The sequence below is a fragment of the Stigmatopora nigra genome, chromosome 18 (assembly GCF_051989575.1).
Source record: "Stigmatopora nigra isolate UIUO_SnigA chromosome 18, RoL_Snig_1.1, whole genome shotgun sequence".
Lineage (NCBI taxonomy): Eukaryota > Metazoa > Chordata > Actinopteri > Syngnathiformes > Syngnathidae > Stigmatopora > Stigmatopora nigra.
Window position 1 is genome coordinate 3,273,387 of NC_135525.1, and position 26,485 is coordinate 3,299,871.

Consider the following 26,485-nt stretch of genomic DNA (forward strand, 5'->3'; position numbering starts at 1 on the left):
ATGAGAGTTGTGTCATCCGTGTATTCATTCATTCATTTACTAAACCACTTTATCGTCGCTAGGTTTGCGGGGGGTGCTGGAGCCTATCCCAGCTGACTTCGGGCCAGAGGCCCTTGAATCGCAAGGCACAAGGAAATGGACAACAATTTACTCTCACACTCATAACTAGTGGCCATTTAGAGTGTGCAATAGGCCTACCCTGCATGTTTTTGGAATGTGAGAGGGAACCGGAGTACCCAGAGAAAACCCATGCAAACTCCATACATGGGGGCCGACCTGAATTTGAACCCAGGACCCCAGAGCTGTAAGGCTAACGTGCTTACCACTCAAGCCGCCGTGCTGTGTATTTTTATTTTTTGTATTGCCATTGTATTTGCATGTGAAACTATCTTATAAAAAGTAGACAATTCCCAGTGGTAAAATGTGCCGCATCAAGCAAGGAGTATAATTTTTAATGCATTATATAAATCTATATATGTGTCATCAATGTGGTATCAAAGACCCAGCACAAATGGACATTAAAAATGTCACTGATCTAAATAATGCAACAATCCAACATGACTAATCCTAATGGAACAGTACAACTTATTGTTGCAAGTCTCCACAATAAGACTACAGTGAAAAGTCTCATGATACCGAGGTGCTGACGCAGAAAATTAGAATTATCGCTTCCAAATGTAATTTATGATGTAGAAATTCTGTAACGTAATAATCATACATCATTGCCAGGCAGGTTTCCTTCTTGCATAATAACATGTTTTTTAAAATGATTTTAGCCTAATGTGGTGGATTTTAAGAGCAGTAGTCTGCTGGGACAGCGCATTAGTGAAGAAGATGAGAGTTATGATGACAACACAACAGGCGACCATACCTCTCATCTCAACCAAACTCCTCAGCAAGGTGACTGAAATAGATAAAATCTTTGTCTAACTAATCTTTTGAATTGGCTTAAGCAAATCTAAAACGTGTTTACCATGTACCATTAGATCATCTAGCCCATGAAAGAGAAGGACCAGTGGAGGACCAATCATCTAAAGAACAGTTTTTTCCCTCACTAACAGACAAAGAGATGTTGCACAACAGTAATGAGATCCGAGGTGTGTGTGACAATAAGTCAGAACCTCTGGATTTGAATGAAGGGGAGATGTCCGCCTGTCAACACCAGCACGCTATTGATTTTCACAGAACTATAATTGAAGAAATAAGGTATTTATTCATGGTTGAAAAGTTAGTGATCGACCAATATGGGTTTTTCAGGACGTATACACACATGCACACACACGCATACACACAGACAGTGGGTCAAATAAGTATTTAGTCAACCACCAAATGTGTAAGTTAGCCTACTTGAAAAGTTTTTCAGGACGGATACACACACACATATATACAGTGGGGCAAACGCATATTTTTTCAACGACCAATTGTGTAGGTTCTCCTACTTGAAAAGGTTAGAGAGGCCTGTAATTGTCAACATGGGTAAACCTCAACCATGAGAGACAGACTGTGGAACCCCCCAAAACCCACCATCAAAGCTAATGCTGAGAGTCGAGCCTGTCCTGTCATATTTCTGCCATATGTTTTTATTCGATTTAATGTTCGTTCCCAGTTGTGACAGATTTGCTCGCTTTGGAGTTGTCCAACCTTTCTTAATGATGTCCAGCTTTTTTCAAGAAAAGTCCGTCTTGAAAATGGCTTTAAATCAACACAACAATATATTTGCTTGTGCAGCTCGCTCCAGATACAGTTTTATAGCTCTGGCTAATCCACTCTATCACTAGCCAATCATAGTTTGTGAAAGTGATGACGTATCCCTACGCCTGCGAAAAGCCAAAGGCATATCCCTGCGCCTGCGAGAAGGCAATGACATATCCTTACGCCTGCGAGAAGGCGATGACGTATCGCTACGCCTGCGACAAGGCATTGTGGTGTTGCCAGCTCGAAATCTGATTGGTTAAAGAAACAGTCTTATCGACGCTTGTTTAATGCAGCACAGCCTGAAGAACTGATTCTAAAGGCCTTGAGGCAGATTTCTGACCCTGGCAACAAATAATGGCTGAAATGTGATTAGTTAAATGCATCAATACGAAAACACACATCAGGAAGCAGTGCAACCAGGGGGGAAGCAATGAAAGGAAGCTAACAGACAATTTGGAATTATTTAATAAGTATTGATGAACAAAATACAATATATGATTCAGATATTTTCTTAGGCCTTGAAGGCCCTGACGGCCCGACACTGATGTATATCAGACAAAGGTTTCAGATTATCGAACCAATTTTAGTAAGACACAGAGACAATCCAGGCTGGCCAATGAGTGGTTAGCACATCGGTCTCACTATTTTTGTTATGGCTTTGAAAGCAATTGACCTACTATCGGTGGATCACAAAAGAAAATAACTTGTTTGTTTCCCTGAAAGCAAGCTAATCTTTTTATTCTCTTTCATTTTTATAATAGGAAGAATGAGTTTGGGATTGGAGTCGAATTGACAACTGAATGTCAGAACCTGTTCAAAAACAACCAGGAGCGACTTGGTAGAAGCTTGGACCGCTTGTCAACTGAGCTCTACAGCAAAGAGACACATTTTGTTCTGGAACTCATTCAGGTGTTTGTAGTGTATAACATACTTTTAAAAGATATCTCATTTTTAAAATTCAAATTCAAATCAAGTTGTGGGATTAGCAATGTGTCTAAACCTGTCCTGCGAAAACTAATGCCTATGGGTCGCATGTTCTTAAATCTGGTATTTTGTCATTACAATATATATTAGAGCTGGGCGATATGACAAAAATTGTTAGCACAATAAAAAAAAATTAGCAATCCACATCGCTAATTATCACAATAACTAGCACATCTTTTTTGTTTCATGTTGGAAAATTCAAATTTCTGTGAATAAGTGAATACATTATTTTCCTCCTTATTCAAATAGTATGAAAGTAACTGTCACCTTACTTATTTATATTGTATATATATATATATATATATATATATATATATATATATATATATATATATATATATATATATATATATATATATATATATATATATATATATATAACTATATATATATATATATATATATATATTTCACTCGTAAAATTACAAAAAATATTATTAATTTTTTTATATTAATTATTTACAATATAAGTGGCAACCAAGTGATTAACTGGTTAGCGCGTCAACCTCACAGTTCTGGGGTCGAGAGTTTGATCTCAGATCTTTGCTAGCTATTGGCAGTTTGCATGTTCCCCTCAGGCTAATCTGGTTTCCTCCCGCATCCCAAAACCATGAATGGTTGGTTTAACACTCATTCATTAATTTTACATAGCCCACTAAAAAAGAAATCCTTTAATTATTGCTCAGGCATTACATACATGACTGCACTACTTCAGTTAATTGGTAAGCATCAGTGTTGAAACTGTGCCTTTACGTTATGACCTTGGCAACATTCTTTATATGTGGTAGAATGAAGGTGAACATAGTATTGCATCTGCAACCATGACTCATTCCAATCACTTTGTTTCCAGAATGCAGATGACAACAGTTACCCATCTGATGTTGTTCCATCACTGGATTTTGTGATTGAAAGGGATTGTATCACCATTCTCAACAATGAAACTGGCTTTGAAGAGGCAAACATAAGAGCGATATGTGATGTGGGTCGAAGTACCAAGGGAAAACACAAGTATGGATACATAGGTATGAATGGAATTTTGGTATCTAAGGTATGTCGCAGTTATGCAATACAGATTTTTGAGTTTGAGTTTTTTGCCCATAATTGTGTTAAACAACATGTTCTCAAATTTGAGGAAATACACTTACTTTTTCCTACATAAGATTAGGCTTAAAAATCCTGGCAAGGAGTAAATGCAAGTGTAATGAGCTTGGACACAGAAGAATAAACTTCTAATTCAAGGTATACACACTTTTTTTTAACACTGTGACTTTTTGGTGTCTACAGGACAGAAGGGAATTGGATTCAAGTCAGTGTTCAAAGTTACAGACCGCCCAGAGATTCACTCCAATGGCTTTCACTTGTTTTTTGACAAAAACTGTGGTCCCATGGGATACATCCTGCCCCACTGGAAAGATGATGAAAGACAGAACCTGCTATTAAATGATCAGTTTCTTCACAGGTATGATGTGTTTTCAGGGTATAATTTTGTTACACCAAGTAAAGTAATCCCTCTAATATCGTGGATAATGTAGACCAGCTCTGGCCACGATAATCGAAAAACCGCGTGGCTCACAAGCAGTGTGTAGACGTCCTCTCGTCATGCCAGCTTCGCTGCCTTATGTGCGGCATAAATCCCTCCTGATGCTGGTTCGTTTTTTATTCCTCAGCCGGAGTGTCATAGTCCACACGAGAAAACATTTATTTTTATTTATTGCAGCATACAGAGCTCTCACCACAACATGCGTGCATCTCCACAGGAGCGTTTACGTCTGTGTGTCTCCCTTTTTCCGCATGGCGGAACCCATTAACATTAACATGGTTGCTACCAGGCAAATTATGTACATAAGAACACCACAGTGTACAGTCGCACCTCAGCTTACGAAATAAATTGGTTCCAAGACTTATTTCGTAACTTGAAAATTTCGTAAGTGAAAGTATACTTTATACGTAAATTCTTTAATTCGTTCTAAGGTTCTCATACAACTACCAACTAAACCCTTTAAAATTACTCAGTGTCCCAATTTTGTATGGAAGATGTGAGGAAACTTTACTTAACTTAACTTGGATTTTTTTTTTTTATCTCGAGTCACTCATTTGCATATAAAAAATGTCGTAGACATCTAAATGAAAGAAATGGCATCATCTTGACTTTTTACACAGCCCGTTTCTTAAAACAAAGTACAGTGCTCCCTCGCTTATCGCGGTTAATGGGGACCGGGACCCCACGCAATAGCTGCATTTCTGCGAAGTAGGCGTGCCCCTTCAAAAATGCTTAAAGAAACGTATAACACGTGCACAAAAGCACCACCAAGCAAAAACATCATAGTAGTCCGGATGGAGGATCTTCTGCAGTTTTTTTGCACGTAAGAAACATCATTATTGGGAGTTGTGAACATTGTTTTTTTTGGGCGGTGAAGATGCGCCTGTAAACAGCCATGACGTCATCAATGCGATTCCTGAACTCATTTCTTTGGCTTTTTTTTTGATGCAATTACTAATTCTTATTGAATACTTTGTTTCCACCTCTTGTAAAATGATGTAATTTATAATTTTAACTTAATATCTTTAAATTTTTTATTTTATTTTTTCCTGAAAAAAATCTGCGAAGCTCTGAGTCCGCGATAGCTGAAGCGCAAAGTAGCGAGGGAACACTGTATTTTCAAAAACTTGTCAGTCTAACAATACGAAAATATATTTGATCTTTTAGCGGCTGCACAACTAAGCTCCGCCTTCCTCTCCGCTCTGAAAGCCGTCAGACCCAAAACCTCTTCCATGACGTGCACCCTTCCCTACTGCTGTTTCTACACCGGCTCCGTTCCATCACTATACAAAACCAGGTTCTACTAATTATGCAGAATGATTTGATTTACTGTTATTTTTCTTTGATTTGCTGAGTCTAACTAAAATCTGTAAAACTGCAGGCTGAGAACCGCCATGTAACAATGAAACGCAAAGACCTGGCTCATAATGTTATCGAGGTAGAGCATTCAGATGGCACAGAGCGCTGGCTAGTCATCAAAAAACCATTGCAGCCCAAGAAGGTAATGAATACACTTCTTACAGTTTCCTTCCTGTATAGACGTGGAAAAATGACTCTTGAGTTCCCAGTTATTTCTACAACTCTGATTTTTTTCTCTGATAGAGTGATTGGACCACATACTTCAATGTCAAAGAAAACATTCATGAAGTTTGGTTCTTTTATGACTTCATTATGGGTAAACAGAAAAAAAGTGATCAAATCTGCTGGGTCAAAAATATGCATAGAGCTACACGAATTAACAATTTTGGTGACTTAGAAAGTTGTGTCAGTGAATTGAGCTTCATAGCATGGCTTCTTAACTTCTTCTGAGTGATTGAGTGACTCCCGCTGGTGACTTCTCTGAGGCCATTTAAATAGGACTCATTGGATGCAAACGCCCACAAACGCTCCAATGGGGAAGTCAAAGGAGTTCAGCATGGATCTAAAAAAGCGAATTCTTGACTTGAACAAGTCAGGAAAGTCACTTGGAGCATTTTCAAAGCAGCTGCAGGTCCCAAGAGCAACACTGCAAACAATTGTTTGAAGTGTAAAGTGCCTGGCACTGTATTGTCATTGCCACGATCAGGAAGAAAACACAAGCTATCACTTGCTGCTGAGAGAAAATTGGTCAGGAGGGTGAAGATTCAACCGGGAATCACCAAAAAGCAGATCTGCCAAGAATTAGAAGCTGCTGGAACATAGGTGTCAGTGTCCACAGTCAAGCGTGTTTTGCATCTCAATGGACTGAGAGGCTGCCGTGCAAGAAGGAAGCCCTTGCGCCAAAAGCGGCACCTTAAGGCTCGACTGAAGTTTGCTGCTGTTCACATGGAGAAAGATAAGACCTTTTGGAGGAAAGTTCTGTGGTCAGACGAAACAAAACCTGAGCTGTTTGGCTACAATGCCCAGCAATATGTCTGGAGGAGAAAAGGTGAGGCCTTTAACCCCAAGTACACCTACCATCAAGCGGTGGTGGTAGTAATATGCTGTGGGACTGTTTTGCTCCCAATGGAACTGGTGCTTTACCGAAAGTAAATGGGATAATGAAGAAGGAGTATTACCTTCAAATTCTTCAAGATAACCTAAAGTCATCAGCCCGAAGATTGGGTCTTGGGCGCAGTTGGGTGTTCCAACAGGACAATGACCATAAACACACATCAAAACCGGTAATGGAATGGCTAAATCCGGCTAAAATTAAAGTTTTTGAATGGCCTTCCCAAAGTCCTGACTTAATATCCATTGACAATGCTGAAGAAACAAGTCCATGTTAGAAAGCCATTCAAATTTAACTGGACTACACCAATTCTGTCAAGAGAAGTGGTTAATGATTCAATCAAAAGCTTGCCAGAAGCTTGTGGATGTCTATCAAAAGCGCCTAATTGAAGTGAAAATGTCCAAGGGACATGTTACCAAATTTTAGTGCTGCTGTATGTATATTTTTGACCCAGCAGATTCGATCACTTTTTTTCTGTTCACCCACAATGAATTCATAAAAGAACCAAACTACATGAATATTTTTTGTGACAAAAAAGTATCAGTTATAATCACTATCCGAGAAAAATCTGAGTTGTAGAAATAACCTGGAAACTCAAGAGAGCCATGACATTATGTTCTTCACAAGTATAATGTAAACTTTTCATTTGTCTCGTATCTAAAGATAATTATTTGCTCAAAATTTTACTCGTATCTCAAATTGAGCATATGTCGGGGCACTCGTATGTCGAGGTACCACTGTATTTTACATTGTACTATGAAACAATACACTACATGACTACATTCTATGATATCATTCTGTGTTGGCATTTGTTTCCCTTCAAAGCTCAGTGAAAATGTTGACTCCACCGAGCTTGCCCTTGCCTTCCAACTTTCCTGTGTCAACTCCGAAAGTGACATTGCAGGCCAACCACAGAAACAGCCTGTGTTTGCTTATCTGCCTCTTCGCAGCTTTGGCTTCCGCTTCATTGTCCAAGGTTTGTATTTTTCGGATCTTATGTGTTCAAAAAAAACTGCATTTATTGACCTTTTAATGTGAGAAAACTAGGACACGAGTATACCAACCTAGTTCTCTTTTTACCTTACTTTGAAATTACTGTAGCTCATGCGTGTGTGCATATAACCAGTTTACAGTAACGTGTATGTAGTTGTAGTGAGTGAGCTTTTGTATGGCATAAATAAGGCATGTGCTCTGTTCTATACCTTTTTACTTTTCAAGCATGTATTTTTTCTCATGCAGGTGACTTTGAGATCCCTTCTTCTCGAGAGGATGTTGACAGAGATAGCCCATGGAACCAGTGGCTCCGAGCAGAGATACCTCAACTCTTTCTTCAGGCCATGAACGTCTTCATTGTAAATCAGCATCATTTTTAAAGCTTGTTTGGAATATGCCATCAGATTTTCTTATGTTTTTCTGCTTCCAGGATCACCCGGAGTTCACAGGTCTGGGGGGTCTCTGTCAGATACTGCAGTTCATTCCACTGCCTGATGAGGTGTTAGACTTTTTTAAGCCTGTTGCCAGTCAGATTATCCAGTTGCTCAAGGGAATGGCCTTCCTGCCTACACTGAACTCAGGTATCTGCATCGATGCTTGCTTAATGGACACCATATTCGAGATCATTACGATTGCCCTGCAAGAAAGCTGTCCATGTTGCTCCTTTTTAAAAGCACTACTCAGACTCCGGGTGTACCCTGTCGCTGGCCTTCAGCCACCCGAGACTCCTGTGAATACAAAAACACTTAGTCATTTCTGGCTCGAAAGGTTATTTTCTGAACCACTTATCCTCACAAGTGTCACAAGGGGTACCGGAGACTATAACAGCTAACGACGGGCAACAGGCATTGGGCACCCTGAATCAGTGGGCAGCCAATTGCAGGGCACAATCAGACGGACAACATTCATGATCACACTCATACGCTGGTGCAATTTACATTGTTCAATCAGCATGTTTTTTGGGATGTGGGAGGAAACCGGAGTACCCGGAAAAAACCCACGCGAGCCTAGGGAGAACCTGCAAACCCCACACAGTGAGGACTGACCTGGGATGAAATTCTCAATCCCAGAACTGTGAGGCCAACATGCTAACATCTAGGCCGCCGGGCTACCTTGGCTCAAAAGTCAATGCTCATCAATTTGGTTATAGCCTACTATGAAGACCCGAATAATAGTAGGCACTGGAATAATAGTAGGGAGTGGAAAATTTAAATGAATTAATAATAGTAGGCACAGGAATAATAGTAGGCAGTGGAAAATTCCAAAAATAATGAATATTAGTAGGCACGAGATAATTAGTGACGGATAATCGTGTTGCAAAGTTGTATTACAGTTGCAAATAATTGCTGCAATGAATTGCGTATAACGTAACTCTCGTATATATTAGGCCTACCAATACATTATAATTATGTATACAGTGTTCCCTCACTACTTCGCGCTTCAGCTATCGCGGACTCAGAGCTTCGCGGATTTTTTTCAGGGAAAAAAAAATGTAAAGATATTAAGTTAAAATTATAAATTACATCATTTTACAAGAGGTGGAAACAAAATATTCAATAGGAATTAGTAATTGCATCAAAAAAGGGCCAAAGAAATGGTCAATAACATGGTGAGAGTTCAGGAATCGCATTGATGACGTCATGGCTGTTTACAGGCGCATCTTCACCGCCCAAAAAAAACAATGTTCACAACTCCCAATAACGATGTTTCTTACGTGCAAAAAAACTGCAGAAGATGCTTCATCCGGACTACTATGATGTTTTTGCTTGTTGGTGCTTTTGCGCACGTGTTATATGCTTCTTTAAGCATTTTTCAAGGGGCACGCCTACTTCGCGGAAATGCAGCTATTGTGGGGGTCCCGGTCCCCATTAACCGCGATAAGCGAGGGAACGCTGTATTGCAACTCTACCAGTGGCAATTGCACGTTCTTACTAGTACTAGTACGTTAGTAAAAACAGCGCGTGTGCTTTACACGTAGAAAGTTAATGACATAGAACAATGTTGCTGCTGCACAGACTTAATTGAGGTAAAAATTAATAATCGTAGGCACCCCAATAAGAATCGTAGGCATGCGAAAATTTGAGTTGAAAAAATAATCGTAGGCATATGATTACTCGGGTCTTCATAGTAATTTATATGTATTTTTTACACAGATGGTCAGGTTGTGTCGAAGCTACCGTCTCAAGTGGCGGTCTGTAAGGACGCTGTCATTCGCAAGGTGATAAACCAAGATGAGCTGGAAAAGCATCTCTTGCTATCATACCTGCACCCAAATCTAAGCCCCGCCCCATCGGCATCTCTTCTTGCCCACCTGGGTGTACGGAACCTCAGGGGCACTGACGTTACAATGGTGACCACAGCCATGGCTAAGGAGCTGATGAAAGAAAAGACTATACACACAGGTGAGTGGAGATTTAGTTTTAAACTCTTTTTCAAACTTATAAACATTTAATTATATTATTTTGGCACTTAATTTAGTTATTAAAAATATTTCATGTAACATGTCTACTAATCTCCTTTTGTCTTACAACAAGCGGTATGTACAGTTAGGTCCTGCTACTTTGTAACTTAATATTTTGTTTCTAACTTTATTATATTGAAATTCACTGTGCTACTGTATCTACTGGAGTGGCTGTACTGATCTGACGCCACTGTGGAATAAAGCAGGAAAAATATTACACTTTCCACAGATCATTTGCTGTAATTTTCTTCCAAGTTTTTTAAACACATCACTAACTGATTCGTTCCGAATCTGCAGAATAAGGTTAATACATAAAGAAAACAAGGAATAACCAACAGTTGTTGGTTAGTATTGTATTCTCCAGACGATAAGCCACTTATTATATAGTTTGGCCAGTGGTGCGATTTATACTCCAATGCGATTTACATATGAATTAGTCTCACAATATGATATCATTTCATTTTACACTGAACCAATATTGGTGATGAGTGGATTATTTTTCTACAGTAACACCTAAACCAGGGGTGTCAAACTCCCTTTGGTCCGCGGGCCGAATACAGCTTAATTTAAGATCAAGCGGGCCAGACCAGTAAACTCATTGCAAAATTACATAGAACTAACAATAAGCACACTTTTTTCCTTTGTATTAGTCACTAATACTAACAATTAATGCAAAGAATGAGTACATTATCAAAATGTTTATTAACAGAATTTTCATTTTACATTATGAACAATATATTATGAACAAGAGAATAACATAAGAACATAAATAAAGTATGTGCAATTTTAACAACACTTTTACACAGTTAAACATATATTTAAGTGTGTTGTAAATAAAACTAATCACAGAAATAGTAACATTATTCCAAAAACATTTAGTACCAGCCTTGTGGAACTTAAAAACACTGTACCCTGTTTTACCAGTGTACTAAACACTGCGCTCCCTAGCGGATAATACAAGAACTACAAATTTTAAACAAAATTCCTATTTTTTTTAATACAATGCACCTTTCTTCCCCGGGCCGCACTTAACCACCAGACGGGCCAGATCCGGCCCGCGGGCCGTATGTTTGACATCCATGACCTAAACTATAGCAGTAAATAGGTTCCAAGACCAAGATCCAATGATATGTTCTTCTTTCGACACATGGTCAACGTAGCTTCCACACAGACAGTACTCTTATTATGATAACAACTCTTTTTGCTGTCTTATTAAAAGTCACAAATGTGAGCCTTGTCATTCTTGATAGAGCAAATGCTCAACTCAATTACACTAAAATGTAGCGAGATGGCAGCTAAAGTGTTCCCTTTCTTTGACTTATCGAGTAGTTGCAACTTCCCTATGAGTTTTTGCTTTCTCAGTTGCCTTTTTGCGTAGGAACAGTCACACTTGTGAGTTATTGCGGGCGAAAGAGCGATTCGAGATCAACACTAACTCAGCACAGAGAAGCGACGCTAAAATATATTGTAGCTTTGACAAAGGAGTCGCCATTTTTGTCAGGATTTTAATTATTTGGATTTTGAAAACAAAAAGGCTACAAAAAATGGGAAAACTTCATCCAACACTTCCACATAACTGCCCCATCCTTCTGATTACTCACATGGTGAATTATTGAACAGTAGGAAAACACAAAAAGGGTCAAAACCATCTTATAGAAATGTATGCTGAAAATTGTATCCTTAAAAATGTTCGTCAGATAACGGATAACGAACTAGGTATCAAGTTTGTTTTATTATTCCTACAATATGAACATTTCATATGACATGTCTGCTCATTGTTTTGAAATGTATCAAATGAAATTCCCCCCAAAATGAGGCTTATACTCCAGTGTAACATGTTTTTCCCTTTTATTGAACATTTTTGTCCCTTGCGACTTATACTCAGGTCGTACTTATAATTAAAAAAAAATACAGTAGACTTAAAGATTTTTTTCCGAGCAATTTGCAACTAATTTATTGAATGCATATAAAGGAACCAAGTCAATTGTAGTCACAGTATAATAGTTGCAGCCTTGAATGAAAACAATGTCTTAAAGCATTGAAAAAAAAATGATATCCACTTATCTCTGCCCGTAAAAGGAAAACAACAAGGTTCATGTCCATATAGAGAAAAATAAGAATCATGTAGAAGGGCAAACGGTTGGCGGATCCCTTTTTGGACGATCAAGTTGTCAATTTAGCACATTGAATGATGCAATGATCCAATCAATATTTTTCTCTTCTAGATGCTGGCCTGCGTCAGTTGGCCAGACTTCTTGTGTGCAATTTCAGAGCTGTGGAAAATGGTTATGGGGACGAGAGCTTAGTTTTACAGACTCTTAGGAGTCTTCCAATATTTCCTCTGGCTAATGGAAGTGTGGTGCCACTAGATGGAGATGTTGTTTTCTTCCCTTTGGATAAAAGCAATGTAAAGGAAAATAAAGAAGATCAAAAAGGTAAAGTATTTTATGTTTGCATTTAATCTTTTCTTTAGCTTTACTTTTTAATAATCATAGTGTTCAATCAGCCTACTCGCAACTGATAGAGAGGTGTCATCATACCTAACTACAGTATATACAGTGTCTCCTCGCTACTTCGCGGTTCAGCTACCGCGGACTCAGAGCTTCGCAGATTTTTTTTCAGGAAAAAATAAATAAAAAATTTAAAGATATTAAGTTAAAATTATAAATTACATCATTTTACAAGAGGTGGAAACAAAATATTCAATAAGAATTAGTAAATGCATCAAAAAGGCCAAAGAAATGGCCAATAGCATGGTGAGAGTTCAGGAATCGCATTGATGACGTCATGGCTGTTTACAGGCGCATCTTCACCGCCCAAAAAAAAACAATGTTCACAACTCCCAATAACGATGTTTCGTACGTGCAAAAAAACTGCAGAAGATCCTCCATCCGGACTACTATGATGTTTTTGCTTGGTGGTGCTTTTGTGCGCGTGTTATACGTTTCTCTAAGCATTTTTCAAGGGGCACGCCTACTTTGCGGAAATGCAGCTATTGCGGCGGTCCCGGTCCCCATTAACCGCGATAACTGAGGGAACACTGTACTTTCTAGGCTGAAAAGGGCATGCCTGAACTTTGAGAACTTTTACTCATACAGCCTCTTCTACTATTTTGACTTCATGTATTTTTATGAGTCCCCAATTACATGGAGTTTATTTTGCCTCTAAAAACAGTATACTAGTAAAGTTGCCCGTTTGATTAACATTAAATAGGTTTGCCTCGTATTACTTTGATATATCTTTTTGATATGTCAAAAACAGAATTGAATTGAATGCTTTTATTGTCATTATACAAGTTTAATCTGAATGAAGTTCAGAAAATCAGAAGGCTCAGCATTTTTACCAAATTGCTGTAGTCGCTGGAAATGCTAAACTCTTCGGCTTCGGTTGTGTGTACAAGTGTGTGTGTGTGGGGGGGGCATTGTGGGTGGAGGGAGGGGGATTTGTCGCAGAGGGACCACAGTGAATCATTGTGAACTCTTAAAATATTCAGTGGAACAGAGACGAAGGGATGTGTCAGCCTTGGAATGTAGGCCACTGACAGTACTTCTAAGTGTGTAAGCATACAAGAACTAAAATGTATTTCATTACTGGATATCACTATTATTTAGAGTGTTTGCCTTTGTATAGTTCAACATTCTTTTGTGTGTCGGTTCTAGTTGTATAAAGAAAGTATCCATGGCTGTTCTCCACAATACAGTCGTACCTCTACTTACGAAATTATTTGGTTCCAAAACTTTTTTCGTAAATTGAACATTTTGTAAGTAGAGCAGTATTTTAGAGTACAGTGTTCCCTCGGTTATCGCGGTTAATGGGGACCGGGACCACCCGCGATAAGTGAATTTCCGCGAAGTAGGGATTCCCCTTCAAAAATGCTTAATTTGAATTTAATTCCAAAAAATATATATGTTTTTTTAAAATATTTTTTACCCCCCTGTATACAGTACACCATATAGAATACGGGTGGAGAGAGTGAAATTAATGTCATAACAAAAACAATGTAAAATATGTTGTTTCAATGTAATATTTGTATTTGTATTTTTTTCCCAAAAAAATCTGCAAAGCTCTGAGTCCGCGATAGCTGAACCGCGAAGTAGCGAGGGAACACTGTAGTTTATATGTAAAATGTCTAATTTGTTACACGGTCCTCATCAAACTACCGACTTTAAACCTTAAAAATTGATCAAAGTGTGCCAATTTTGTAGGAAACATTTGAAGACACACATAAATGAAGGAAAATGATCATTGAATTATTTCATAAGCCATTCCAATCAATAGACATGCAAAATCTATTTGTGTTGAAGCACATGTGCACCAACGTTAGGCAAAAGAGGCAGAGAGCACACGAACACATCCAATAAACATAAAATTAATTATTTCATTTTCTGAACCGTTTTATCCTAACTCGGGTTGCAGGGGGTGCTGGAGCCCATCCCAGCTCACTTCGGGCCAGAGGTGGGGGGGGGGGGGGGGGGGGACACCCTGAATCGGTGGCCAGCCAATCGCAGGGCACAAGGAGACGGACAACCATTCACTCTCACACCCATACCTAGGGGAAATTTAGAGTGGCCAATCAGCCTACCATGCATGTTTTTGGGCGATTGCACGACTTGTGAATACTTTCAGGATGTTTTTTCCATAAATTCAGAAAGTTTGTAAAATTCCTTCCCCGTTTTTTTCTCATTTATGCTGTTGGAACGGTGCCAGCCGCGTTCTCGTTGAATTCCTTGTGTGTTGTCGAGCGTTGCATTAAGTCCTGCTCCATATTGAAAGTTTATTTTGATGCCCCTCGACCCACTCGTCAACGTCCTCCTTACTGACCACCGGCCCCATCATTTGCCTTCGCGGCACAATTTTGCCCACCGCAGGCTTGTGGTTCAGATTGAGGCTCGACTGTGAGTTCCTCGAAGGCACTCGGCCACAGCTTCCCCCAAGCAAAAGTTCAAGCCCACAACGACAAATGGCAGTGAAAAAAAACATAAGAAAATCTTGAAACAATGAAGAATTGTTGTTGAGTACGACTCTGTCGAAGGCACTCAGCCACAGCTTCTTCCAAGCATTAGTTAGCACACAATAGCTGTTAAAGAAACAGGGGTTGTTGTGAAACAGTCAACGAGAGCCCAGTATTGTGTAATGAAATTGTCAAGCAAGAAGCAGCGCATTCACGAAAATTTCAATAATAACGGACACATGAAATGTATTGACGTTTTCATAACTTGGATCTTTTTTTGTATCTTGAGGTACTCATTTGCATCTCAAAAGATTTAGTAACCTTAAAATGTTGTACCTAAAAGCATTCAAGTAGAGGTATGACTGTAATGGGTTCAGAAAAGGTACTAAAACACTCACTGATTGAACAACCCCCAAATCCTCCACATAATGTGGTTGAGTGATCCCCCCCCCCCCCTCTCCATTTTTCGCGGTTAATAGCAAAATGGAGAGAACATAAAATGTTGCCCTCTAATGTATTATATATATCTCAATGTTAGTTAACGTCTCTTATTTGCACTGAGCTTTCAGCTACAATTACAATTAACCATCTTACTCAAAAATATAAAACATATCTGGAGTTTATGTTGCACACAAGTTTATAACAACAATACTAATGTTTTTTTTCCTTCTCTAGGACATTTTCACATTTTGTACAAGGATCTAAATGTAGTTCACCCGTCTTTGCTGAGCTGCGTGGAACCTTTGGAACGTCAACAGGTGTGGGAGCTGCTGAAAAGACTCGGAGTTCATCAGGTTGGGCCACAAGAGCTTCTGACCCAGCACATCTACCCTATATTACAAAATGGAAAATGGAAGGTAAATTTTTCTGTTGTCTTTTCATTTTATTACCCCTGGGATGCACCTAATCAAGGAGACTGTCTTTAAATGCTTATTTTGCTATAATTGTCTGACTCATTCTCTTATTTTTCCCTTTTTATCACATTTTATTTTATCCACAGTCAAAACCAGAGGCTATGGTTGTGAGTTACCTGGTTTTCATCAAGCAGAATTGCACCACAAGCCAAGAATATGCAGATATTGAAGTGCCAGTCCTCACCAACAAGGGTCTAAAATGTCCAGGGCAGGACTGGGTACACTTCTCCGAGGAATATGCCAACATGAACTTGCCAAAGATGCTACCCGGTAAGTTTTTAGACTCACACCATGCATATTGCTATTGTTTCTATAGATGAGCGGTCCCCTACCACCTGTCTTTAGACTGGTACCGGGTTAGGGTGAGAGTTAGGGTTAGGGTTAGGGTTAGGGTTAGGGTTAGGGTTAGGGCTATGGTTAGGTGCTAGGGTTAGGGTTAGGCAAACCACTTGGTTCCTGTGTTTCAGAGAAAGAAATTAATGTATCCTCCGAGCCGCTTTTTCTCACGAGGGTTGTTGGGTTTCTGGATCCTACCCCACCCAACAGTGGACAATAGACACGTATGAAGGAGACAATATACAAGCAGACATGGGCGATATGACAAAAATTGTCATCATGATTAAAAAAAAAGAAAATAGCAGTCAACGATAATGATCTTTTTTCTTTCAAAAATGCGGTAGTTATACACTGTACATATTACATGTATTTTTATGTTGTGATCCTTTCCAAAAATATTTATACTACTCTCCCCTTCTTACTCATAAATCAGGGTATGATTGGGTTCTGCTGAGTCCCAATTATTTGGAAGCAGACAATGACATGGCAGGTTGGAAGAAACTGTTCAGCAGACTGGGTGTATGTGATGGTCTCATCATCCGAAAAGAGAGACGGACTCTCACGCGGACTGAATTGGTAAGGATGACATCACAGTATGTATACCCTTCTCTTTTTCAATATCATCTAAAAATATTGTGGCCATATAACATCAGATGTTCTTTTGTGGGCTATAGTAATCTAAGTTCATTAAGTCAAATTTCTCTCTCTATTTCTCGTCCGCGCACTCCGTTATCGTCTGTCTCTACTGGGTAATGCCATATTTTAGTATTAAAAATCATAACCACTTAGTGAGTAGATGGTGAAATAGAATCAATAAAACAATGTTTTTCCATTATAATATGTTGTTTTGGTGTTTTTTCCAGAGGGTGGGAACTAATTAATGTGTTTATAGTTAATTTCTATGGGATTTTAGATAGGAGTAAATTGACTTACGAGCTTGGTCCCAGAACGCATGAAGTTCTCTCTATCTCAAGGTATTACTGTACTACAGTGCATTTTCTCGTAGGGCCTTCAACGAATCAATCCAGCCCGCAAAACCTATTTTTTGGCTATAAAACCTCGACTGCAGCTACAGCTGCGACACAAAAAAATAATAAATATGGGGTAAAATCCACCCTTTTACACCCTTTCCCGGCTGTAACAGGCTTGCTAGCTTTGCAGTTGACCGCTCTTTCTTAATGATGTCCATTTTTTTTCTGGAAAAGTCTGTCTGGAAAATAGCTTTGTGAGCAAATCTGCAACCAAATCCATTTGTTTTCCTCTGTCTGCCATTGTGGGTGGAGTTTGCGATCTCTGGCTGGCTCACTTTGGCTTTGGTCCACCTAATAGCCAATCACAGTTGGTGAAAGCGATGACGTGTCCCTCCGCCTGCAAAATGGCCTTGGTGTCACCAAATTTAGTTCTGATTGGTTAAGGCAACAATCTTATCGACGCTTGTTTAATGCAGCAGAGTCCGCAGAACTCATTCTGAAGGCCTTGAGGCAGATTTCTGACCAAGGCAACAAATAAGGGCTGAAATGTGATTGGTTAAATGCTTCAATATGAAAACACATCTGAAAGCAGTGCAACCAGGGGGGAAAAGCAATGAAAGGAAGCTAACAGACAATTTGGAATTATTTAATAAGTATTGATGGACAAAATATAATATACGATTCAGATATTTCTTAGGCCAGCACTGCTGTACTATGACATGACCAACCTAATCTGTACCCTCCATATCCCTCATACATGACTGACTGATGACTAGTCTGTGGTGTATCTTGCACCTACTGCCTAAGATATAGTGGGTGGGCGTCAGTCTGATTCCATCTCCGAGTGTTTTTCCCTCAGCAACAATTTTAAAAATAAATGTTCATTACGGCAGTCACAGCAAACCTCTTCAGATCATATGTGTTTCAAAAGTGAGCAGATAGAACAGGTGCCACAGGGAAAGTGTCAACAGGTTGTAATTTCAGATGCCTGTTTTAGTTTGTCACCAACTCATTGTTTGTGGATTTATTCTGATGGTTTATGGAGTAAGTATAGTATACCTGGGATAGACTGGATAAACAGCAAATTCCAGTTGGACCTGTAATGATTGGTTTTCTGGGTTGGGGGGTTTATATATTTTCAGAACTCTAGTCCATGGTCTGCTGAATGCGCAACTTGGTACCAAATGCCAGGGGTGGACTGTGTGCTTGACGACTATCCATGCGAGGAGTTTCATGCCCTGGCCACAGCTCAGTTGGACCCTCCGTATCTCCTGTCACAGAGAAAGGCTCTGCTAAATCTGTTGGCAAACAACTGGAACACAGGGTAACACACGTTGTGCCACAGCTGTCAAATGAATAATTTCTCATGAGTATTAGAATCATTATATTGAATGATTTTAAAAGACAATATCAAAAAACCTTGTCTAAAATGACTACTATATATATATATATATATATATATATATATATATATATATATATATATATATATATATATATATATATATATATATATATATATATATATATATATATATATATATATATATATATACATACATACATACATACATATATACACGTGACCCAACATACAAACAATTTGAGATTCGAGTAAAATTTTGCGCAAATATGTAACTTGTGATACGAGACAAATTTTGATATACGAGCATACAGCGGACGCGAGAGGCTGCTCATAAGAACATCATGGGCACGGTCTCTCTCCCCGCAACTCCCTCGTGTAATGTCCCTCTGGTTGCAACTCCCTCGTGCAATGTCTATGCTGCAAGCACTGGGGTGAGTGTTGCATTTTTTAGTGTTTTTTTTCCCCGTTAGTCTGTGCGAATGGCGGAGCGATCGCTAACACGAGAGTATATACTACTCGTTGGCAAGCGGTCGTGCGTTATCCTATTGTGAGGACATTTGTGTGCATGATTTTCGGAATATTTTGAAGGGAATACAATAGCAAACCACCGTCGATAGGTTGCATCTGAAAGTCAGGTTGGGGGGGGGGGGGGGACGGGGGGCAAATAGAACCAACCCGGGTGAAGAAAGTTATAAAAAGTTAAAACTAAATAAACATGAATAAGCCAAACTACACCAGACATTGCGAAACCCTCCCAATTGGAAATACACCATCCCAATCGATTCCACCCATAAATCTATTTAAATTGGATGCGTTCAATATGAGATGGGTGTTGTTGTTTTTTTCGCAGTTGTTTTATGTTCATTAAGGTAGGACAAATGAAGTAGTAAATATGTTCCTTAAAAGCAGATGTCAGTGAGAGTGTCTGTTCACAATTTACCAGGCTGGTAAAGATTGACCAAATAATACTATTGTTTTTTTTTTTTTTTTTTAAAGCATCGACCATGAGGATACATGCACTAACCTGCATTTACTACATACACTGTTCAATTGCACATGAAATCATGTTTTTGTTGAAGCGAGAATCAGAACTTCTCTGTGCATTTGATTCTCAATGCTTCGTGCTGCTTAATAATCTGGTCACACACTTTGGAGAGCAGTAAAAAACATCAACTTCACTGAACCAGAATGCTTAACCTGACCTTTCAAATTAACTTTGTAGACATGCTTCAGCCTAAGTATGCTTTTACATTTAAATATCACAAGGTTTTAAAGCCATTGCCTGTTCATCATTCCAGACATCGCTACTCTCAGTACCTCAATGCGCAGGTGATCGACAGAGATGGTCGGACAATCAGAACAACCAAGTCTTCCTTCTACCACTTTCTTTGTTCTCTGAAATGGATGCCATGTTTTCGCCCACAAGAAAATGAAAAGGAAGAGATTCAGTACCTCTGTCCAAACACAGTCTACTTGAATGAACCTGAAATCACGAAACTGCTTGGGACACATGTCTATTATACGCCCTTGGAACCAAGCGAGTTCAGCCAAGACTTAGGTAGGAATCTGTTTTAGATATGTTACCATTATGAATGAGTCAAATGAGCATTTCCTATAAAGTAGCCATTGGAAAATGAATAGAAATACTCCCTCTGACCCAATTATGCTAGGAGATGAGTAATCTAATTGATTCTAGACTGGATTGTAAAACTTTTTTATAAATAATGTGCTCTGCTTATGGTTAAGTCGTCCAAAATTATTGTTCCAGGTAATGTCACTTTAAAATATTTATCCTTCGCAAACTGCAGAGATGAGGTCCTTCATAGTGTGGCACCACTAAAATAGTACACAAAACCTAAGCAAAAAAAAAGTAAACCATATTGACAGGTGACATATTAATGCAATTGGGTATTTGTGCCACGGTTGGACAAATGCACCACTCGTGCCTAAAGTATATGTGTCATATACTGTCACCTCTCGTTTTAATAATTAATAAATAAATAAAAATATTACAAAAGGATGGTTGAACTTTTGAGATCTTGTGTTTCGTAACTTGATATTTGCTTCATATCTGGAGATTAAGCTTTTTATTCGACTGGTGGTCGTTGATAGGCAGGATTCTGTAAGTGTCTGCGCCCCGTCTGCGCGTCGTAAAATTCATGATTGGCTGGTCACTAGATGACGTCACTAGATGACGAATGTCGCGAAATTGTCCGCACCCCCTGCTGAGTCACTACGGTATCGTATCGACGATCAACAGAACTCTTACATTGCTAGGATTCTGTAAGTGTCTGCGCCCCGTCTGCGTCGTAAAATTCATGAATGGTTCTTTCAATTGGTTCATTTTTAGTGTTTTATGGTTCTTTTTAGGAATTTGGAATCTTATTAAATCACGGGAGTGCAAAAATATATTTTTAGAATTGCAGATTTACAAAAAATAGTTACAAAAATATTTGTCCACGTAATTCTACACGATTTTCCCACAAAAAGCATACGATGAAAATAGTCACAAAAATAAATAAAAAAAACCTGATCGACCGCCTACTTACTACGTTACTTTTATAACCTTAATATTTTGCAGATAAGTGCATTTGTAAGGATAGGTACTACCTATAGTTTCTTTGGTAACATTTCTATAGTTAATGCACGACATCATCCATCATTTTCTGCCTTTTTTTTTTTTTTAGGAATAAGACGGAAGGTGTCAGTGGAGGTTTTGATTTCCTATCTCAAGCAGTGGTGTGTCAAATCAGCTGCTGATGAAAAAGAATCCCTTGATAATATGCTCGAGGGTGCAAATTTCACATCCACAATTCAGCACATTCACAACGTCTACAACTATCTGCACAAAAACTGCCCCCAGAGCAGCCTAAAGGAGCTCTTTCTGCATAACCCGGTTGTGTTTATACCACTGGAACAATGCCGGTATGTCACTATCAAATTGAATATATTGATCTTTGAATTCATTAATTGTCGCTAATCAGATTTGGGCTTTTTCCAAGCGAAGTAGTAACTGGTGTTCAGGACGCTTCTACCACTTGAGGGAAGTATGTTGGGGTGAACCCACTCACATGTTTCAGCGCTACAAACTGTTGTTACATGGCCCAGAAAGCTCTCTTCAGGAACCTAAAGTCCTGGCTCCTTTCTATAGTAAACTGGAGGACATGAGAGATTTCTTTATCAGGGTACGAAGCTCTATTTTTTCAGATTTTTGTGTCACACCTATGTCTAATCCACCGCATGATGCTGAGGGAAATATTCGACATTTATGTTTGTGATTGATATCAAATAGATGTAAAATAATTACAATTAATGAAGATCATTTTTATTATAAATCTGCAATCATCATAATGGTGATAATAATATAATGATGATTTAAAAAAAAAAATTTATTAACTTATTTATTACCTATTTATTTATGTCTAAAATGTATTTTCCTGTGTCTGTATTCTCAACCTCTTGCTACTGTGACAATGAAATTTTCTGAATATGGGATGAATAAAGTTATCTAATCTAATCTAACGATATTTTATCAGCTGCTGGGTGTGGATACCAGCCCCAACATGAACCAATATGTAGCTCTCTTGGAACTGATTGCTTCATCATCTCCCATTCCAAATGCTGATGTTCTCCAGGATGTTTCTGTGCTGTATGCCATGCTGGGTAAGATTCTTTGGGATTCATTTTATCATAATGAAACTTCACACTCGTCATGAAAATACGGTAATCTTTTCATTTTTATGTGTGACAGCTGACAAGTGTAGAATTCATGTGTCTACTGAACATGAGGAAATGTCTGAGCCCATTTTTGATGACAATTACTGCGCCACTTTAAAAGGTCAGTTTCAATGACGTGTTTTCCTCAGACACTCTCACAATCTATTGAAATGTAATGATCATCTTTAAATAACAGCGGAAAATGTCCTGTAACAAGACATGATCAATTCTAGTACAATGTAAAATGTTATTCCCTCTTCAGTAGCTAAGGTTTTCAATTGAAAACAGCAAAAATTGAATCATAAGATATTTTCACACTGTGCTAATATTTCTTGTATTTAGGTGTGGTATTAGACAAGAAGGTCTTCCCCACAAAGGAAAACACCTGGGTGAGCCTGGAACGTAAACCCATGATAGCTGACAGTAAAGAGCTGGAGAAGATCTTTAAAACATGCAAAAAAATCTGCCTCCTCAATTTGCCACCAGCAGAAAAGAAGCCTGCACCAAAGAAAAATACTAGCTTCTCTGGTAAGCTAACTGTGTTATCATGTGTTTGTTAGCTTCAAAAACATTGAAGAAAAATGTCTGAAATAGTTACATCAAATTAGCTCAGTGGTTCTTAACCTTGTTGGAGCTACCGAACCCCATCAGCTTCATGTGTATTCAGCACCCTACCTTAGTGTAAAACAAAAAAAAACTATTTTCCTCACATTCAAGATATAGAAATTCCTGACAGCACTGATTAGCCAAGCAATATCGTCTGCAGCCAGTGATGGTCAAGTGGGGCATGTTATCGTGTATAATCATGATGAGTGTATGTGTCTTGAGGCTCAGAGTTCCCCACCTTGTGGACTTCCTGTGTGTGGCTCCAATTTTTTACCTAGGTCTACAATGTCTTGTGTCTGTCTTGCTACTGCAACCAAGAAATTTCCCGAATACGGGATGAAATAAAGTTCTAACCTAACCTAATCCGCCGAGCGAGCCCCCGAGGCCGACTCACCAAACCCCAAGGGTTTGATCGAACCCAGGTTAAGAACCATTGAATTAGCTGCTGTATTTTAACATTTTAACCCATCTGCATTGGTACAATCAAATATATTGATTTTAAATGAGCTGATGTTTGACACATTTGAGCTACCATTATAGTACATTGGTTCACATTGGTCCATCCGTGGCACAAATACCAAAAACCAGACAATAACTTCAGCATAATAGAAGCTAAACTATATTGTGTTAATCCCCCTGTCAATATTGTGAACTGTTTTTGAGGTGAAGTTCTAACTTTGCTAGGTTTTGATTGACTATTCATTCATGCACATGCAAACTCCACACAGGTGGACCGACCTGGATTTGAACCCAGGACCCCAAAGCTGTGAGGCCGACGTGCTAACCACTCAAACCCCTGATTGATTATTGTCAACTAAAATAACTGTTACCCTGCATGCATTATGCAGAACTCTCCTTAAAAAACAAACAAAACAAAAAAACTCAGCCGCTCCAACAGCTGAATGGTTAGCTCATCGGCCTTACAGATCTGGGGTATTGGTTCAAAGCCAGGTCAATCCTCCAGTGTGGAGTTTGCTTGTTCTCACTGACCTTTTGTGGGTTTTCTCTAGGTACTGTGGTTTCCTCCCACATTCCAAAAACATGCATGGTAGGCTGGCTGGTTGAAAATTTTAGATTTCCCCTAGCTATGAGTGTGAGAACGAATGGTTGTCCGTCTCCTTGTGCCCTGCGATTGGCTGGCCACCGATTCAGGGTGTCCCTCGCCTGTGGCCCGTAGTCTGCTGGGATAGGCTTTAGCACCCGCCACAACCCAAGTGGGAATAAAGCGGTTCAGAAAATGAATGGATCACTATTTGTTTTCTAATGTACTATATTTACCACACCCTCACGTGTCACAAAAGAATCATTAGAAATTAAAGGAACCAAAATTTCATAACGTGGTTGTCTACGACTACACATCTAGTTATATCTGTATCACTAAATAATACATTGACCTTAATTTTCTGCCTGCCAGGGGGAAAAGTGCCAGGAGAACCATCCAGGACTACCTTCCATGAGAATGACAGAATGAAATTCATGAACATCTGCGGTATCCGTCTGCTATCGCAGTGTGTCAAGACGGAACCCCTCACTGAAAACTGGATGCCCTGTCCATCCATGCAAGCCCTAGTGCGATCACTGATACCCCACGTCCAGAAATTCCTATACCACCATGAGGAGCTAGCAAATGTTTATACTCAACTGATTGAGGACAACATCGGAGAAAAGATCAAGCATCTTAATTTTGCACAGGTCAGTCTGCATCTTTGAAGCTTACAAAAATTTTGAGAATGGGGACCGAAGAAGGAAATACAGTGTTCCCTCGGTTATCGCGGTTAATGGGGACCGGGACCACCCGCGATAAGTGAATTTCCGCGAAGTAGGGATTCCCCTTCAAAAATGCTTAATTAGAATTTAATTCCAAAAAAATAAAGTTTTTATTTTATTTATTTTATTTTTTTTAAATTAAAAAAAAAATACCCACCTGTATACAGTACACCATATAGAATACGGGTAGAGAGAGTGAAATTCATGTTGTAACAAAAAAAAACCTGTTGTTTCAATGTAATATTTGTATTTTTTTTTTCCAAAAAAGATCCGCGATGCTCTGAGTCCGCGGTAGCTAAACCGCGAAGTAGCGGGGGAACACTGTACTCTAAGCAAGAGAATTGGGTTATTGCAAAGAGTGATGCGAAAATCCCCTCGTTCAGGGTTGGCGAACAAGTGAGACACAAAAGCAAACATTTTATATGAGAGTCAAAGAACCACACCATATGTCAGAAACAAAAAAATGCAATCTGCCAAATTATTTTTCAAATAGAATTTATTATTTGGGTTTTAATGGGGCCTGATGAAATGGAGTGTTTTTTAGAATACAATTTTGTTAGAATACAATTAAAGAAACATGAAACGAACCACAGTGTGTGTATGTATGTATATATATATATATATATATATATATATATATATATATATATATATATATATATATATATATATATATATATATATATATATATATATATATATATATATATATATATATATATATATATATATATATTTAAACCTATTTTTGAGTAAAAATAAATACATATTAAAAATCCACCATTTTTTGAAAAAGTACAATTGCAAGTAATTGTGGGATTTCATTGTATTCCGTCCAAAATAACATTTATAAAACATCTGTACAATATTAATTCATGCAACAACATCATTTTGTAATACAGGATCATAATGTCAGCCTAGGAAAACTTCAGATAAATGTTAAACTATTAAATTTGTTGTTTGTACTGAGCTGTAAATTTATTTCAAACGTGAAATCATTGAAATTAAAGTAAACATTTTGAGTGACAGGTTGATGTGCCAGAATAGTAAATCACATCACACATGACAAGTGTCTAAATCGTTAATTACCATATTTTTTTCAACTGTAAGTCGCACTTGGACCTGGTTCAACTTGGTATGTGATTATTTTGCCAGCAAATACTACCTTTATTTTCTAGATTTATTGGAATTGGGATTTGTAGACTTCCTAAACATTATCCACAGTAGGTAACAAGTTTCTCTGCGGCTATTTACAGGTGGGTAAACTGTATATCCATTACCTGTTGGAATTGGATGACACTAATACTGTGATGGAGATGACCGATGTCATCTGTCTGCTGACAGATAAGGAGTTATGCATCCAAAAAGATCACCTCTCATCCAAGCTGGACATTTGCAGGTTTGTGGTGAAATATATAGTCGGCAAATCTGCTTATTGGAGATTGATGTGACAAGACCGCAGTCGGGTCATGTAACGAAAACAATTCATACATTGGGCTGGATCCACATGAATGGGAAGAGATATTATTTTCATACTTACTTTTAATCCTTTAAAAAACAAAACCCCAACATAATTGACAGCAAATTGCAATTATTTAAACTCTGATCCTTTAATGGTCTCTCGGAACAAAAACATCAAAAGGAAAAAAAAAGTTTTTATAAATTTGTATCATATTTATAAAAGAAATATTTTTTATCAACGAGAAAATAGCAC

At 38.5% G+C, this 26,485-nt stretch overlaps 1 protein-coding gene across 5 annotated transcripts in view; it reads left to right on the forward strand.

Annotated features, from left to right (window-relative positions):
- The window catches only part of LOC144211423 (uncharacterized), a 51,399-nt gene that overhangs the window by 16,689 nt on the left and 8,225 nt on the right, over positions 1-26,485 (forward strand). For 4 of the 5 annotated variants that reach the window (XM_077738664.1, XM_077738668.1, XM_077738666.1 and 1 more), the window contains 24 exons: positions 777-900; positions 987-1,206; positions 2,457-2,604; positions 3,530-3,701; positions 3,964-4,138; positions 5,387-5,516; positions 5,601-5,720; positions 7,515-7,665; positions 7,929-8,041; positions 8,113-8,263; positions 9,836-10,084; positions 12,369-12,578; positions 15,770-15,951; positions 16,095-16,278; positions 16,778-16,920; positions 18,458-18,639; positions 19,980-20,239; positions 21,369-21,606; positions 21,689-21,866; positions 22,218-22,344; positions 22,433-22,519; positions 22,741-22,926; positions 24,419-24,696; positions 26,028-26,170. In XM_077738664.1, coding sequence (XP_077594790.1) covers positions 777-900; positions 987-1,206; positions 2,457-2,604; positions 3,530-3,701; positions 3,964-4,138; positions 5,387-5,516; positions 5,601-5,720; positions 7,515-7,665; positions 7,929-8,041; positions 8,113-8,263; positions 9,836-10,084; positions 12,369-12,578; positions 15,770-15,951; positions 16,095-16,278; positions 16,778-16,920; positions 18,458-18,639; positions 19,980-20,239; positions 21,369-21,606; positions 21,689-21,866; positions 22,218-22,344; positions 22,433-22,519; positions 22,741-22,926; positions 24,419-24,696; positions 26,028-26,170 — 4,151 coding nt within the window. The remainder of the gene's footprint in view (positions 1-776; positions 901-986; positions 1,207-2,456; positions 2,605-3,529; positions 3,702-3,963; positions 4,139-5,386; positions 5,517-5,600; positions 5,721-7,514; positions 7,666-7,928; positions 8,042-8,112; positions 8,264-9,835; positions 10,085-12,368; positions 12,579-15,769; positions 15,952-16,094; positions 16,279-16,777; positions 16,921-18,457; positions 18,640-19,979; positions 20,240-21,368; positions 21,607-21,688; positions 21,867-22,217; positions 22,345-22,432; positions 22,520-22,740; positions 22,927-24,418; positions 24,697-26,027; positions 26,171-26,485) is intronic. The other variant, XM_077738669.1, reaches the window with a different exon arrangement.